Raw genomic sequence first — 18310 nt, 5'->3', positions numbered from 1 at the left:
TATTCAGTTATGTGTTTGCTTAATCATCTTAGCTGCTTTCATTTTTCTTGTATGCTTTTTTCCTGATGATATATAATTTTTATGCAAGTAATAAAAGAAAGGTCCAGGGGGTATACTTATCATAAAGCAACCATAATCACACAAGTGGAAGAGAACCCCAAGCATCACTGAATGATCTGAATGCAATTTCTTTACACACACTTATAACTCTGCAGCTTATTGTACCAGCTTGCTTAAATAAATCACAGTGTTTTAATAACATCATCTCTGTAAATCCTGCCTTTTCTATTGCTTCCCCAGGCTGTAAATGAATGTGTAGTAATCATAATCATAACAGGAGAAGAGGAGGAGAAAGGACAGCAGTGGCAGCTGGTGAGTTACATTTTCAGCATCTATTCAGCCTGGCAGGTACTTTTACTCTACCTTCTACCATTTGCTCCTATATTTAGATACATACTCTCTGCTTTTTACTCGATGCTGTTTAGCCAGTATTGCACCACCTGACATTTGTCGGGAAGTAGTAGCTAATAATGAAAGGAGCAAGGCAGTGATATCTCTGGCCCATCCCCTGTTCGGTTATCAGCCAGCACGCCAATGCCTTACAGCAATAAATAGTTTTCTAAGATCTACACAGATACTCACAGGAACACCTCAGCAAATGAGAATCCAAATGTGGCAGTCTAAAATCTGGAAACTCAAGCCATGGCTAACACCAAATGAGAGACTCCCCCCTGGGCACACAGAAGACTGGACAACTTGGAAGGTGCTGAACAGACTGCACTCTGGCACCATGAGATGCAGAGCCAACCTTAAGAAATGGGGCCACAAAGTGGAGTCCACAACATACGAGTGTGGAGAAGACCAAACCACACACCACGTATTACAATGCAGTCTGAGCCCTGCCACATGCACAAAGAAGACCTTCTTATAACAATACCAGAGGCACTCCAAGTAGCCAGCTACTGGTCAAAGGACATTTAATATAATGCCAAGTTCTTAAACTTTGTGTTTTTTAAATACATTACAACTGTACCCTTGGTTCGCTCATTTCCCCACATTCCTGCTGAACATCCTCTCTTACACCATATTTGTATACTGATAGTTTAATTTGATTTTGGTTCCCAACAATATATTCCATAAGCTTCCTGTCATTCACTTAATGAAAAGGCAAATTAAATTATCTTTAAATAACTATTTTTACTCCTAACAAGGGTTCAATGGCTTTAAAAGCTGAACAATATAGCTACAAGTATATTTGACAAATTTCTTAATTTTTTTAAAAAAAAACATGTTTATTGTAATTCCTTCATATTGTTGTGCAAAAATACATTTTATATCTTCCTGGCATGTTTTTTTAAAAACAGAAGATAAAAAGAAGTTTGCAGTCATGTGCTTTTGTCCTTGTTCGTAGGGACTTCACCTGCAGCAAAAGTACAAACAATTAAGAAGTGATACATAGAAACATATCCAGAAGAGTTTGCCATTATTTCTTTGATGGGATCACTTTTAAAAAAATGAAATTCAAATTGCAAAAATGGCAACTTCCTTTTAAGTAGCAAGACACATTGTTTTATTCAAAGCTGATCAGAATTTATTTTCAAATAATTCTGTTCATTCTGCAAAGATTCTGACATTCACTCTAACCAATACATAGGAATAATCCAGTGATTTATTTCTATGCAGTCTTTAAGGCACATTCAGCACATATCTGTGTTCGCATCTGCTTTGGTTCAGCAAATCCTTCATTGCACATCTGGGGCCCCATATCCAGGTAAATGAGCGTCCTGTGTCCCAAGAGCATCTTTTTCATGACCATAGACCTCTACAACATGTATAGTACTGATGGTATGCAAGGCAATACTTTGTCCTGGTACTAACTGATGACCAAGTGCACCAATGGTTTTGGCTGAATTCCTTTGTAAATAATTTTCTCCATAACACTCAGTCCCTGTAATGTCTCCACTGCATTCTTCATGGAAGCTGTAAGACAAAACCAAAAAAGAGCAGATTATATCTCAATGTTATGAGGAGGAGAGGGCAAGCCCTTGATCTGTTTTAGCCATTGAATTGACATGAAATAGATGAAAATATAGAGTATGCCATTAGTCCTGCTTTTACCCATTAACATTAATTTAGTATGAAACCATGTACTAAGTGCTGTATAATTGACAGGAAGTCAAAATAATCGAGACCAAGAGTGAGTGGGAGAGAGTGAAATTTGTAGTCGTGGGATGGTATTTCTAATCATATATTACATGTAATGACATAAAATGGGCCCATATTGCAACAGTTTTTAAAAGTTAGCTATAGTAAATGTGAAATAAATTTTAAGTTGTGTTAATGCAGGGTTTGCAAGAAAGGGTCATTCATTTCAAGAGTAATACAATTCCTTTGTGAAACCACAAAATATATTCATCAGTTCCATGAACACTTAAGGAAAAAATGGCTTCTGCATGAATGAGAGCCATATGCCTTGCCACCTACATTTATTGATGTGTGGACTGACAGCAAATCTTGAAGATGTCAGCTTCGACCTGAGTCACTGAACAGTTATTTGTGTCTCTGTGTAAAAATACCCACTGTATCTTTAACCAGCGGTATTATTTAAAGAATCACATTTGTTAAAAGTATTCCTAGGGCTAGTTTATTCATTCTGCAATGCTCGTGTATGAGATGAAAATTACACACATCTCACAACTTTCATATTCTTAGTTCTATGAATTCTAAGATTAGCAAGAACTAGCCCAAAAGCAAGGCTCTTCCAGGAAAGTATGACATCTAGGAAATCATTATTAGTTTCTATTTATTTCCTATATTTATACCCCACCCTTCGCCCCCCGAAAGGAGATAGATTTCTACTGTATCGCTCCTGGCATGTGATAAGTCAACAGAATAATATATTGTACAGGTTGAATAACCCTTATCCAAAATGTGGGGCCAGATGCGTTTTGGAATTTCAAATATCTGCAGTGGCACATATGTACTTGAGGTGATATCCTGAAGATGGAACCAAGTCTGAACACAAAATAAATGTATATTTCATAGATGCCTTATAAGAAGGTATTTGATACAATACTAGTATATATATATATATATCCTGTGTTGCCTGGGTATGCATTTTCTCATGATATCTATTAGAAATACTCATTGTTAGTGTTATGATTTTAAGGATGGTTCAATCACAGAGCTGAGGAAAAATATTCTCAATTTCTAATTTTTCATTCTTGAAATCAGTGTAATATATAACTATTTGCGGTAGAACATGGACACTGCAAGCCCTTGTTTCACTGGGCCACTGCTTTATTTATGTCACAGAATATGGGGAGAGTAGAGGAAGAAAAGAAAAGGGAGGGGAGGAATGGGGGCACTCCCTTGGCTGCAATCAGAACTGGCATAGTGCTTGCTTTTCTTCCATTCCGGTTACATGTTCACCATATTGTTGTTTAAATTTGCAACCTGCCTTTCTTGCAGTAAGCATGAGACACTGTATGTGATTTTGCTCCTCCTCCCCCCTCTTCAACCTTGCAAGAACAGATGAAACTTTGAGAAAGAAGTACTAACCAAGGTCATGCGGTGAGCTTGGATCTCCCAAACATGAGCCAACAATGTGATGTGGCAGCAAAAAAGCCAGCTGCATCAATAGAAGTATAGTGTCAAGATTCAGGGAAGTCATGCTACCCCTCTGTTCTGCCTTGGTTAGACCACTTCTGGAATACTGTGTACAACTCTGGGCACCACAATTGAAGGGAGATATTGACAATCTGGAATGTGTCCAGAGGAGGGCGACTAAAATGATCAAAGGTCTGGAGAACAAGAACTATGAGGAACGGCTTAAAGAGCTGGGCATGTTTAGCCTGCAGAAAAGAAGGCTGAGAGGAGACATGTATAAGTATGTGAGAGGAGGGAGCAAGCCTGTTTTCTGCTGCCCTGGAGACTAGGATGCAGAACAATGGCTTCAAACTACAAGAAAGATGATTCCAGCTGAACATTAGGAAGAACTTCCTGACTATGAGAGCCGTTCACCAGTGGAACTCTCTGCTCCAGAGTGTGGTGGAGGCTCCTTCTTTGGAAGCTTTTAAACAGAGGCTGGATGGCCACCTGTTGGAAGTGCTTTGAATGCAATTTTCCTGCTTCTTGCCAGGGGGTTGGACTGGATGGCCCATGAGGTCTCTTCCAACTCTATGATTCTAGGCAGGCATGTAGCCGGGGGCATTTCCTAGAATCAGGCTGGTAGGCAGGATTTCGATTCGGAGGGGAGGGGGGGCTTGACGGGGCTTCAGCCCCCCCCCCCCCCCCCCGAAATTCTCATGGTGGTTCGCGAAAAGGCCTTACTGGTGCATTATTTAAACTGTTATGTTTATTCATATCATGATCTGATCATCATACTCAATATATGAATGGGGGTATTGGGGTAACGATACAAAAGGTTTGCTAGGGTAGACCCTCTTTCACTCAGACTCAGCCCCCCCCAAACAAACTCAGCCCCCCCCCCCCCCCCGAATCGAAATCCTGGCTACAGGCCTGATTCTAGGAAATGCCAGCATATCCCGCAGTACAATGTTTTTGTGTTCCTTTATGGCAGAGACTGTGATGCCCTTATAACATCTGACTAAGATGTATATAGGATTCCTCTATCTCCCTCTTTGCAAAAAAAAAGTACAGCGTAAATATAAGATCAAACTTAATGCAGCATAATTGGTAAGCTTTTGAACTTTTGCAGCTATTCAAAGAGATTCTTTGTAGTAATGGTTCCTCAGAGATGGAGACCATTTCTCAAAAACCACACCTGACATGTCTTTAAATTAGCTTAGAACAGCAAAAGAGGAAATTAATACTATTTCAACAGGAAGTAGGTTGGAGCTGGGCCGATTGTTTAGTAGTACATGGGTGACATGCTGTAAAATATGGCAGATAACACATTGTAAAATACAAAATTCAACAATAGGTAAAGGATAGAAAAATCAAAGGGTAAAGATTTTCTGATCAAATGCTGGTGATTCACATCCAAATATAAACATGTTTTTGAGTTACAGTTTTCAACTTATAAAGAGTTGCATTCAAGGAAGCATTACCGGCAGTGCATTTCACTGAGCACTGCATGTTGCCAAATGTGTAAGTTTCTCATATTAAATTCAAATTCAGTAAATATTATGTCAGCATAAAGAATTCAGTGTTCTTGACATAATCATTCAAGTGGTTTAAAATAATTAAACTTAAGTAGTCAGAAAGGAGAAAAAGGGCACAGGAAGACAAATTACTTGAGGGAAAAGGTGTGGTTTCCTGTGACATTTATATCTGATTGCTAGACAATAGGTGTTGCTCCTTTTGTGTTCAAGGAGACAGATGTAACAAAAATCTTACTCCTTTTTTTTCAGCCTGGTAGGGACAGTGCTTAGAAAAGTTACTTTATTCAGACTTTAACCTCCTTTGGCTATGCGGGATAAATTAAGACCATTTGGATGGTATTCTGTATTGTAGTACCTAGAGCAGGGGTCTTCAAACTATGGCCCGCAGGCCACTTCCGGCCTGCCAAGGGCACTTATCCGGCCCATGGAGGAGGAGCGCACCCCCCCACACACACATAGTGCCCCTCCCTTGGCTGGCTCACGCTATCCATCAGGCCTGATGGGCAGCGCGAGCCAGCCAAGGGCAGCTGCTCCACGCAGCCTACCCGTGCGTAAAGCACCTCGCAAGGTGCTTTACGCGCAAGTAGGCCGCGCGGGGCTGCTCCTCCCTTGGCAGGCTCACGCTGCCCATAAAGCCCGAGTTGGTGCCCATCTCAATTTCTAAGCCAAAGAGCTGGTGTTGCCCATAGACAACTCCAAGGTCATGTGGCTAGCATGACTGCATGGAGCACCATTACCTTCCTGCTGAAGCAGTTGATCTACTCACATTTGCATGCTACACTGGCAGGAGCTGGGGCTATCAGCGGGAGCTCACCCTTCTTCCTGGATTTGAACCATCAACCGTTTGGTCAGCAAGTTCAGCAGCTCAGCGGTTTAACCCACTGCACCACCAGGGGCTTCGAAAAGGATCTGATTACCCATCAATCAAATTACATATATAAAAAGTGGAAACATGTATGTATGCATACATATAGCTTGATTAATCTGGACCATACTTGGTATACATACCCTTCACTGCCCAATCTAAAATAATGGTTTCATCTACAAAGCCCACTCATTTCAGGCTAGGGCCTCAAAAATAAAATAAATGCAAGTATGTATGCAGCACTCAGATGCAACCACAAGAAGGCGCCATACAGATAAAAAAAACTACCTCAGAAAGAGAGAAAGAAAAATAGAAGAATGCTAGAGTGTCAGCAGGGAGACACACTAACAGTCCCTCTCAGGGGCCAGAGGCATGCCATGAAGATGTTCCGGGGGGAGGGCGCTTCTCAGAGGCCAGGCAAAGATGAGAATGAGCAAGAGAAGGGAGATGACAAAACTAGGTAATAATTCAGTCTATAAATGATTAAAAGAATTCTATATTCAAGGCTGTGGTTTTTTTTAATGCATGTAGAAAAGAATTAACCAGATTTACTCTCTACTAAGAAGCTGTGTACTTTTATTTATCATATCTGAAGCGAACCAAGGGTACAGTTATAATGTATTTTAAAAACACAAAGTTTAAAAAAAAACTTGGCATTATGCCAAGTGTCCTTTGACCAGTAGCTGGCCACTTGGAGTGCCTCTGGTGTTGCTATAAGAAGGTTCTTCATTGTGGGAGGACATGAGAGAAGCCTCCGCACAGGATTGCAACACATCCGGCGTCCCCTGAGGAACATCTTTGGAGACGGCTGATTCTCTCACACCAGAAGTGACAAGAAGCTGAGTAATGAAACTTTAATTTTTTTTAAAAAAAAAACTAGCTTATGTGCCCACTGTTACTTGGTATGCATTGTCTATTCATAAAAGTGTAAGGTTAACAATGAGTATGTCCATTAATAGCATTAGACAATGCAAACCTGAGCAATTGCAGATATATATGCTAGTTATTAATAAAGGCTAACCTTTCTTAGTTTCCAAGATGAGATGGTATCTTTAGGCGGTGATGGAGATGGGGGGTAAAATGTCACCATCCTGATGCCCCAATTTGCAGCTGAACAGATCATTTGCTCAATGCAGCTTCTGGCTGTTAAAAAGGTTATGGCAAGGCACTTACAACTGTAGCAATAGTAAAAACATAATCTTCCTTGTGCCATGATTGACAGCTGAACAGACCTTCACCTGATGAAGCTTCAGGACATCAAGGTATGGTTGCAGCCAGGAGATGTCACCTAATTGCCTATTCATAACTAGCTGAAATAGGGTGTCAGTGATAGCTTCCAAGAATAACTTGTCCAAAACTAATGAAGTCTCAATATGGGTCTTTATTAAAGGGAAATAATTAATTGCATATACAGTCAGATAAGGCAGATCTTCCTTTGTAAAATTAATAAAAAATATTGTACAGTACACTGAAATGCAATAACTGAGGGCACATATAGACTGTAGAATGAATGCAGTTTGACACCACTGCTATGGCACAATGTTACTGAATCACGGGAGTTGTAATTTTACAAGCTATTTAGCCTTCTCTGCCAAAGAAAGCTGGTGCCTCACTAAACTACAAATGAAAAGATTTCGTAGCACTGAGCCATGGTCATTAACGTGTTGATTCTCGTTTCTTATTTACTAGGCCAAGGTGAAATTTGTAGTTGTCTAGGAAGCTTGCATTTAATAATGTAATATAGGATGATGTGCAAATAATATTTTCATTTCCAAGATCTGTAGCAGGAGATAGTTTTAACTTAAAAGAAAAGCCCTCTCATCCAGAAAGCTCTTTTTTAAAAAGTTCGGTGCTCTTTACACTGACTTTGCTTTCCAGCTTCAATAATTGATCCCATAGTGATACTGCTTTTGAATCTTTGTGACAGAGTGGCAACATGAGGAGGATTTTGGATGGTTTTTAGAGAGAGAAAAGGCTGTGTCCAGATAGTTAAATACTGCCTTTAAAATATAACTCAATATTGAGCAAATACAGCCAAGCATAAGAAACAAATGTCCTTGCAAAGCTTAATTGGATCAATTCAGAAAGAGTCATAATTCTCCATAGACATAGATGCCACAGGATGATGGGGCATGGCAGGAAATGTTCGCCATACAAAAAAAAATTCCCCCATTTATCATTGCTTCCCTGTACTATTAATTGGCTCTAGGAATACTGCTCAACCATTTTGAACTACCAGGGGTTTTTTTCCCCACATGATTGAGAAAACCCAATTGAGATTAGTTTCAATTTGCGTTGCCCCAATTCACAGTGTACATTTCTCCTGGAAAAAAAGAAATGGAAATCTCACCCACAGTGCCCAGTTCTCCCAGTGTACTTGTGTAAAGAGGGAGAACCAAGGCAACAAGGAGAGTAAAACTAAAAATAAAAGCTTTTCAGGTTTTGGTATGAGTGGTAAGAGAAGTGGTTAAGAAGGGGAATGTTGAGGGAGGAAGATGCTAAAAGAGTTTTGGTGTAATTGCAAGGGGCTTCCTTTGCTTGCTGAGCTGTAGGTTGGCAGCTTGAGTCTGCTTTGCTCTCCAACTGGCGAAATCACCAGATAGCACCAATCTCTATGTGACCATCCTATCCAATTTATGATTCAACATAAATTGAACATGAATTTGATCTTGACTATGAACTTGAACATGAAATGGAGCTTGAATTTGCTATTAATCAGATGAGGCGGTGGTCCCACATGACCATCCTCCAACATGGGCAACACTATAATTCCCAGATACAATCCATATGTTGCTCCCATGGAGGCTCTCCAGGTAATGGGTAGAGACTATAGCGTACTTTCCGCTTTCTATGGTGCACACCGGTACCTGCATGTGCCTGCCATACGTTTGACATCTATTTAAGACCCCCTAAACTCAATTTGCCCAAATGCACAGGGTAGGGAAGGTGACCCCCCCCCCCCGAACATGGAGCGAATTTTTTTCCTGCTTCTTGGCAGGGGATTGGACTGGACGGCCCATGAGATCTCTTCCAACTCTATGATTTTATATGAGGGACATGTATTAAATGGCAAGCCAGCTCATCCCAGAAAGGTCTTTTAGGAGCAGGAATGTCCACTTCTTCTGATACTTCTAAAGGGCACTGGCACATGTCTCTAGCCCAGAAAAGGTATGATCTGGTATTTTATGTTTTGAGTCTATTTAAATTTGGTGATGAGTTGAGTGAAATCACAAACTTTGTGACTACTTCAGCACATATACACATTGGTGTCTAAATTCCCCCAAAACTAGCTTCCTCTGTTTACATCAGCCTCCATTTTAAATCTAGGAATGCAGCCAAGAATCCCGGAATTGACACAAATTGAGATCCACCTGTTAAGTTTCAAACAGCACAAGGGAAGAAGTCAAATGGAAGAACTGAGCCATGAATTTTTTTTTTGAAAGGTGACAGAGCGATTTATAACAGATGCCATCAGCTTAGTATCCACCTGGCTGATGATACCTGTGTTATCATCATCAGCACAACCTCAGCTTCATTGTCTACCAGGGGCTACTGACTGAATATCTGGACCATCATTGATGGGGATACTATCACAGTATCTAAGTAACAATTGGATAATGTGGTACATTCCAAGCAATGTCAGTTTTTGTACTTGTATTTCTGTGGACTTATCTACAACAATTTTGTTGGTCTATTTGGAATTGCTTGTGAAGTTATGTTTACCACTGAAAAGCAGCTGTTTTCTTTTCCCAAAGATGCCAAATTTCAATTTGTAAGTTGTGATATTTCATAACCTTCTCCCTCTCTGTGTGTTCAATCCTGTTATCACCAAGGACTGTTACATCTACAACCCAGTTATTATTATAGTACCATCAAATGTATATCCTAGATCAACTAGACATTTTAAATAATACTACAGAATTTACTATACAATTGCACTATATTATTCTGTTGCAATTGCGCTATGTTACTCTGTCTTTTGGAGCTTATCACACAATATTGTAGCTCTCCTGGTGCCCATATTGTGGTGTAACATTATTCAGTCATCTGAATACAAGTTACAGTAACTTGTAAATGACCCCTTCCTTCCCCAGTAAGGTTTAATAACCACTTTGGGTATAAATGTTTCATTCTGCTTAATTGCACTATTTAGAGCATGGTGGGTGCTGTCATGAGCCTCAGTCCTATTTACAAGAGAGGAGTTAACAAATGGTCCAAGTTCTAGGCGAAGTATCCCCCTGAGAGGCAACAACAGCAGGGAAACATACCACGGAAGCCAATAGTCCATCTCAATATCCAAAGCCGAATCTAACAGAGTCTATTGCCAAGGTCAGTCCAAATCCAAAATCCGGAGTCCAAGGGTAAGTCCAAAGATCACACCAACAGTCTGAAGTCACAGCTCCAAACATTGACGTTACTGCCAGCAACAATGTGCCACACTTGAGCTCCTTTTGTTAGGTCCTCTGGAGTTACCTTTTTCTAGCTTGTTTCTTTGCTAATCTAAACAAGCCTGCTAAATTGAGCCTTTTCTTCACATGTCCTCAAAAGCTGGAACACTTAACTCTTCCTTTGTTCCAAAGGGATTGCTTGTACTTGTTCTGCAGGCCTAGAAGTAGTAGCTAGCTACCTCCATAGACTCTTCTAAGCTTAACTTAGCTTAGAGCTGCTCCTTGGCTGAAGGCAGGGCTAGAGCTTTAACACTGGCCCTTCAACCAGCATTTCCTTTCCCTCGCTATCAGAGCTATCCATGACAGGTGTACCGTGAGTATGGTTTCATTGCTTCTTTCTTGAGGATTCCCTGAACATCTCCAGCAGGTATACCCCAAACTAATTCCAGTAGTTTAGCTGGGAGGACCCCAGAATTCACAAGAGCACTGTTGTATACTTGATATCTATTTATCAGTATTTTAAAAATATTTTGAAGTTATTTTTAAAAGGGGAGGTTAGTACAATGGCACAATTCCTATGTAATCCTTCTAAGGATTAAGATCCAGAGAAACCACAGAGTACAGGAAATGTTTAAAGAGTAATTATACCAAAATGTAAAGAGTACTATGTGAAAGACAAGTGTTCATTGCCAGGAAAAAGAATAGGAAAAGTGATTTTGGAAGGGTCATGGTACGTGTTAGTCTTCTCAATCTAGAGTGTTTCCATAATAGCTCTATTACATAATTGTGCTGGTTATTTTGCTTTTTGTTTCAAAAACACCAGTTGTGGAGCAAACAGTGAGGAAAAACAATATTACAGTTGGACTCTCTGTGAGTTTAAGTTTTGCAGATTTGATTGTTCCTGGATTTAATTAATATGATCGCTCTAGGTTCTCCAGTGCAATTCTATGATCAACTTCAACTGGAGTACTAGAGATTCCGAGATAGATCATATTAATTAAATCCAGGAACAATCAAATTACATTTTTGTTGTTTTTCCACTTTCATTAAGGCTCCAAGCAACCATAACCCAGCTCTATGGCATTTCATATGTAAGAAAGCATAATATTAATGCCATTAAAATGTAAATGCAGTGATAGTGCAAGAGTGCATTGCCATTACACTACCTTTCCTCGTTTAAGAGAAACCTTTTTCAAAGGGAATGACCTCAAACAACTGAATAGTGTGATAAGCATCCAAATGTAATGTGTTAGTTGCACCCAGTAGTCTCTTATCTTTTGATGAGACTTGACTAAAAATCAAGATGTCGGTTGAAATGTGTAATCTACACAGGCACCCATGACAGCAAAATCACATAGGAGTCTGCATTAACCTGTGGCTTTCTCTTGCAAGACTAGATAACATGGAGGGCCTATACTTTCCTGGCATATTGATTCTCCAGACCTTTACATTCTCTGGCAGGGTTTCTTGTGTCTGTAGTTCTGATCTCAGTTTGGATTTTTTTCATGTATTATTTGAAAAAGAGGAAAAACTTCAAAGAATCACCTCAGTTCCCCCTTTGTTTTCATGATAATGTTAATAGAAAGGACTGTATGAATGCTCCAGCACAGCAAGAGACGTTGCTCTTTTGTTTCCTAACTGATGGAGGAAATTGCTCTGCAAAGTAAATTTTCTCTGAAAGGTGGGGAGTAGAAATCTTTTCTTGTTGTATAATGCAAGTTAGGCAATAGTGCTGCCTTTATAGAAATAATTATGGCTACTTTATGAAAAAAGCACATATACAAAGAACAATACTTCCAACAAGATAATCTTACTATATGAAAAATACATCTACATTGTGATGAATGGGGCTGGAGTTCTTCGCCCTTCCAATTGTTTGAAAAATATGTAATACGTTGCAAATGAAGAATGGTATAACATAAAAAGAACACTTACCTATTCTATTTCTATTTTAAATTCACAGTGGGAAATTAGGTTTGAAAATGTATATCCATCTTTTCTTCCATTTAAATATTTCATGCAAAGTGGTTTATTGTTCTAAAAACAATAAAATATCAACAAAAGACTAAAGTTACAACATTTTTGGGTGTTGGCTATTTTTTCACTGTAGGATAGTCCTTATATTGAAAAGGAATGGGAAAGGCCTTTGGCATCCAGAAGTAATCTGGGCCATTGGCTTGTATACCCTTTCCTTCCTCCAAAAGTAATATTTCTCCTAACTATTTTCTGCTTTAAACTGGTTTATGAAGAACATGGCTGAATCTCAACTGGGATGTGGACAGCCACTAATCAGGTGGCCAGGTCTTAGCACCTGTCTTCAGGTGTATCTGCACTGCAAAATTAATGTAGTTTGATACCATGGCTCAATATGATGATGATGATGATGATGATGATGTTTAGGACTGTGTGATATATATACTTTATTTCTAGTCTGCCATCTTTGCCCAGAGGGACTCAGGACAGTTTACACATGAAAAAGGCAAGCATTCAAAATAATACAGGATAATGGATAATAGCAACAGTAAACTTACAACAAAGGAACAGTGCTATGGAATCATTACAACAGTAGTTTTATAAGGTCTTTAGCCTTCTCTGTACAAGTGCTCGTGCCTCACCAAATTACAATTCCCAGAAATCCACAGAATTGAGCCATGCCAGTTAAAGTGGTGTCAAGCTGCATTAAGTCTATAATGTAGATGCACACTTTGCATCCTAGGACTAGTCTCTTCTTCTCTAGTCCTTAGTATGAGAGGATAAAAGCACAACCTTGAAAATTGTGGATACACACACCCTCATTTTTAATTTAAATGGCATCATTGCAATCATTTGCACAGGGATGCAATCTGAAGGGCACATTTTGACACAATAACCTTGGGTGCTATGTTCCACTTCCTCAAATCCTGGCACATAATTTGTATCAGAATTGTGTAAATTCAGCACGGAAATTGTTAATCTTTTTCTATTATATTTCAACCCTCATGCCATTTTTACAGTTACAATTAATCTTATGATAGCCAGTGTTTGTTTGTTTATTAATTTATTAATTTATTTGTTTATAGTATTTGTTCCCCGCCTTTCTCAGCCTGAAGGTGACTCAGTTGGTATAGTGAGCATTGGACTATGATTTTGGAGAGCAGGGTTTGATTCTTCACTGGGCCACAGAAACCCAAGGGGTGACCTTGGCTAAGTCCCACACTTTCATCTCCAAAAAACTCTGTGATGAGTTCATCTTAGAGCCACCAAAAGTCACAAATTACTTGATAACATCAACAGCAACTGATCTGACAAAATGGATACAGATTAATATTTAAAAGTGCTGGACTTGGAACAGGAGAGTGCAAATCCCTCTTGGCCATGGAATGTCCCATGTGACCTTGGGCTGTGACTTCCTCCCAACAGAATGACCTTAAAGTTCCTTTCCTTCCTCCATTGCACTATGTACTCTCCATTCTGCTTTGTGCTCTTACTTCCCCTATTCAGGGTGATCATAGTCCACCTTTCTCTTGTTCCTTGCTCTCTCCTTCACTCATTCTTCCTCCCTCATTTCAATATGTGCCCTTACAAGTTTCCCTTGTTTCTTACACAGTCCTGCTCACAATGCATCCTCTTTGCTCTTTATATTGTTCTATTTTCACTGCTTACTCCTCTTCCCTCTACATTCTTGCATTCTCGTGCCTCAGATACCACCATACACATTGCTCACCTACCCTTCCCTCCTGCTCCCCCTTCACCTTGTCTAGTGCCTGTGCAGTGCCTCGCTTCTTTGCTTCTGTGTGCCATCTCTTGCACAGCTTATGCTCCTTTGCTCCTACTCCTTCACTGGCTCTACAGCACACTCCCACAATGCCTTCTTACATGGTCAGACTTGCCTCTCTCCCTTCTCGCATACCTGAAAGGAGGAACAGGCTTCTTTCTTGGATAATAATTTCACAGAATAGTTCCTCCACATTTTGTCCCAGACCCCATCTCCTAAAAGTGTTGGACACAATATTATATGGTACTTTTTTAAAAAAAAGGCATGGAGCCTGAGCAACATGATGGTCCAAATGGTTCTGGATGACATTCCTAGATTACAGGTAAAACCTGGCAACCATACTGTCACAGTGAATATGGTAATCCTACAATAGCCTTCCTCTAAACATTAAAAATGTAGAAAATAGACAGCTGTGGGCATATCTTCTTTTTAACTATAACAGGTCTCAGACTCTAAGCTGTTCAATCTCAGTCATCTCTGTCATCCTGCAACAGATATATGTCTTTTTGATCTTACTTTTCATCCTATTATATTCACTGGTCAAATTTGTATCGGAAAAAAGGTCTTTTTTCATCCTGCCAAAGTAGGATGTTTTCTGCATTGTGACCTTATTACCCAGAACCTAAATCTGGGGTGAAGATCTTCTTTCCACTGACAAACTATCACTGTCAGCTAAAGAATGGAATAAGGCTGTGGTGCTGGAGAAATGTCACATTGAAAAATGAGATCTATGAGCAATTTGATCTCTTCAAACACCTGTATAAAGTTACTCTAAGCCAGAATCAGTGCTACGAGGAACTTATGAAAAAGCTGTACAAGTGGCATTATGTTCAGAACTTTAGAAAGCTTACTTTTTGGATTGCAAGTTGACAAGTTCCTTAGCTACTAGGGCACTAACCATACTAGCCAAGGAAGGGGTGAATGCATCTGAGAATTATAGTCCAAAAAGCAATGTTTTCAAAGCTCTACCATTGTGGGGAAATTGATTCAATATGGTGATTATACGTCTTAAGGACTAAAGCTAAAGATACAAGTATAAATAACTGAATCCATCCAGTAGTCTGATCAAAGTTTCAAGGACACCTAAGGATAAAACCACCCTGAACACTGAAGAAAAATAGAGCACTTGAAAATAATAAATGGAATTATGTGGGACGAAAGGCAGCATAATGCAGTGGATCAGTGCTGAGAATATAGAAAAAACCTGAAGCTCAGCCATCGAAAGCTTCTGGGTGACCTTGGGCAAGTGACACTCTCTTCTTTTCAGAGGAAGACAAGAGCAAGCTGCCACTGAACTCATCTTGCTAAGACACCCCAATGAAAGGGTTGCTTTACCTCAGAAGGCAAAGAACAACAATTACAGTTAGCATTTCCCTTCCCCTGATTTTTGCATTACAACAGTGCTTGCTATTAAAAAATATATGTGGCCCTATTCTAAAGCCTGGAACTCATTTTAACGCTATTATTTAGCAGTTTCAGTATGTCTCCTTTCTGCTGATAAAATATGAAGTAACTAAAATATATGCAGAGTTTTTCAAATGTCATTGTATGAGAAAATGAGAGGGATTTAAGAAATGTAAGAGACTGAGTAAATAGTTAATTGATATACACATTCACTTAAGTGTCTTAGACTAAAATTCTACAGTTACCTGAGATATGAACTCAACAGGAATTGGATCTGAGTCATCCTGTCAGCATGAAACCCCAAAGGGCTCTTGGCCTCTCTTTTGGCCTCTGCCCTACAAAGAGAAAAGTCCAATGTCCTATGGCATTTACAAGTCTATATTAAAATTTGAAAGAGTCATTCTAATAATGACAATCTTTGTTTGAATTTTCCTTCCTTAAAATGAAACAATTGTAGCAGATAATTTTCTGACAGAAGAAGAAGAAACCCTGAGACTGGTTTTATTTAATATTTTGACTGAATAGAAAAAAGCACATTTTAAGTATTAAGTTTTAAATACTCCTTTGAGTACCTATTCACAGCCCAAACAGAATTCCATTCCAGTGGCTGTAATAATAATAATAATAATAATAATAATAATAATAATAATAATTGCACCCTGCCAACATCTCCCTGAAAGGACTCAGTGTGGCTAACAAAGCACTCCAAAGTACTGCACATAAAATAAAAACAATTACATAGACATCAAAGTGATAAAAAACATGAGCAGACATCCATAAAATAACAAGTTCCAAAAATCAACAGAGAACTTCACTGAATATTATTTTTATTTTTAATTTTCCAAGGATTTTCAGGAGTTTCTAGATCTTGTCTTTGTTTGTTTTCAATAAATGGGCTACTTGCCAGTTGAATCTTTGTTCAGTGTTAAAGCATTCAGCCTGAACATTTGAGAAAAGCCAGATATCTTGCATCACAGTTCTTCAAAAACATCTAAAAAATACCCTGCAAGTACTTGATGGGAGTGCACCAATTAGCAGCCCTGCAAATAAGATTTTTCATGCCAATGTGGCACAGGTTGAATCTAATGTGCAAAGTAACAAAGAGCCTCTCATGCCCAGTCAAATTCAGTGACGTTTTGCCATTCTTGGACCAATTAGCTGGGCTACTCAGTGACATTTCCCCTTCAGTATTTAAGTGAGATAAAACAGCTGCAAAATGAAAATGCCTTTTCCCTTTCAAAAATCTTCCTTCCTTCCTTCCTTCCTTCCTTCCTTCCTTCCTTCCTTCCTTCCTTCCTTCCAAGAATATAAGCTTCTGGGAAGAGGTTGGGTTTGTTTTTTTCCCTACTTTTCCCCTGAGAAGTGGGATAAGATTATCTTAAGCAAAACAGATCTAGATTTTGCCTACAGCACTGCAGTTCAAATTTAAATCTCACACTAAAAAATAGAGAACATGACTTTGGGAAAGTTAAGTGACTATAATGTCAACTAGGCAGTCAATCCAAACCATTCTAGATTTTAGTCTAATGGCCCTTCTACACAGCCATATAACTCAGAATATCAAGACAGATAATCCATAATATCTGCTTTGAACTGCATTATCTGAGTCCACACAGCCATATAGTCTAGTTCATTGTGGATTTTATACAGCTGTGTGGAAAGGGCCACAGTTTCAAAGGAGCTGCCCATGGTGCTTAGCCTATTTGGGGGACAGGGTTCAGTAGCTTGGATAATTTGAATGAGGAATTATCTACTGCCCCACTGTCTTAGCAGATAGACACCTTCCTTAGGGGTTCCTTAGTTTGCTCCATGTGCACTAAAGCCCAGTCTTTCAGGATATAATAAAAAGAAGAGCAACTTCTGAGCAGCAGACAAGAAGCTACTCCAGTATATTCACTGGATGAGGAACACTGGAATAGACATGAGAAGTATCCAATTTTCAAGGGTGTCATATTCCTTCTTTTCAAAGAGGGGCAAACCTTTAAATGACATTTCAGCAAAACTGTCTGAAACATCACCTCTCAAACCAATACTCTCCTCATTTTGTTGGATTCTGATAATGTATGTTTCTAGCTGGATTCTTGTGGATTCTGAGAACAGTAGCCCAACATATCTGGAAAGCTCAGGTAGAAGAAGGCTGGTCCAGATTGTCTCACTAGTTTGTCCAAGCTCTCAGGCATCTTGAAAGTAAAGGGTGAATTGTTATGCAAAGGGAGACCTTGAAAACAATGTTACAAGATGACACTTCATTCGCTGTTTTCCAATTTTATCATTTATATAATGCAGGATAGTGTTTTTCGAAGCTATGTTATTCATGTAATTCCCCTTGCTGCCTTGCTACTAGCAGCAAATTATACATTCAGGATAATGAAAAAAAGATATGTCAGCAAATGTCACTGAAGTGACATACAAAGCTGACATCTCATTTGTCAGCTCTGACACTATCTCCACTGGCCCAAATGCCATCCCATGTATATAGATCCTTATATAAGAACATATAATATAATTCAAGCAAATAACTACATGCTTGTATAAAAACATGCTTGGTACCTTTGCTTACAGAACCAATTTCTCCTTTGGATAACTCTCCCCAGGGCCTGCCAAAGGCATTGTGCTACCTGAGGTGGAACAAATGGCTCCGGTTAAAGCCAATGAAGTCTGGCTGTATACTGTAGAATGAATACAGTTCGACTTCACTTTAACTGCCATGGGTCAATGCTATGGAGTTGTGGGATTTGTAGTTTGATGAGATACCAGCGCACTATGGCAGGAA

At 39.3% G+C, this 18310-nt stretch overlaps 1 protein-coding gene across 1 annotated transcript in view; it reads right to left on the bottom strand.

The window, feature by feature from the left end:
* Nucleotides 1–1271: 1271 nt before the first annotated feature.
* SUSD3 (sushi domain containing 3) overlaps nucleotides 1272–18310 on the bottom strand; it is a 51796-nt gene continuing 34757 nt past the window's right edge. The window contains exon 5 of the mRNA XM_060766024.2: nucleotides 1272–1980. Coding sequence (XP_060622007.1) covers nucleotides 1743–1980 — 238 coding nt within the window. The 3' untranslated portion in view covers nucleotides 1272–1742. The remainder of the gene's footprint in view (nucleotides 1981–18310) is intronic.

The sequence above is a fragment of the Anolis sagrei genome, chromosome 2, assembly GCF_037176765.1.
Source record: "Anolis sagrei isolate rAnoSag1 chromosome 2, rAnoSag1.mat, whole genome shotgun sequence".
In the NCBI taxonomy this organism is placed as follows: domain Eukaryota; kingdom Metazoa; phylum Chordata; class Lepidosauria; order Squamata; family Dactyloidae; genus Anolis; species Anolis sagrei.
The sequence above is the reverse complement of the archived record's forward strand: the minus strand, read 5'-3'. Positions and strand labels throughout refer to the sequence as shown.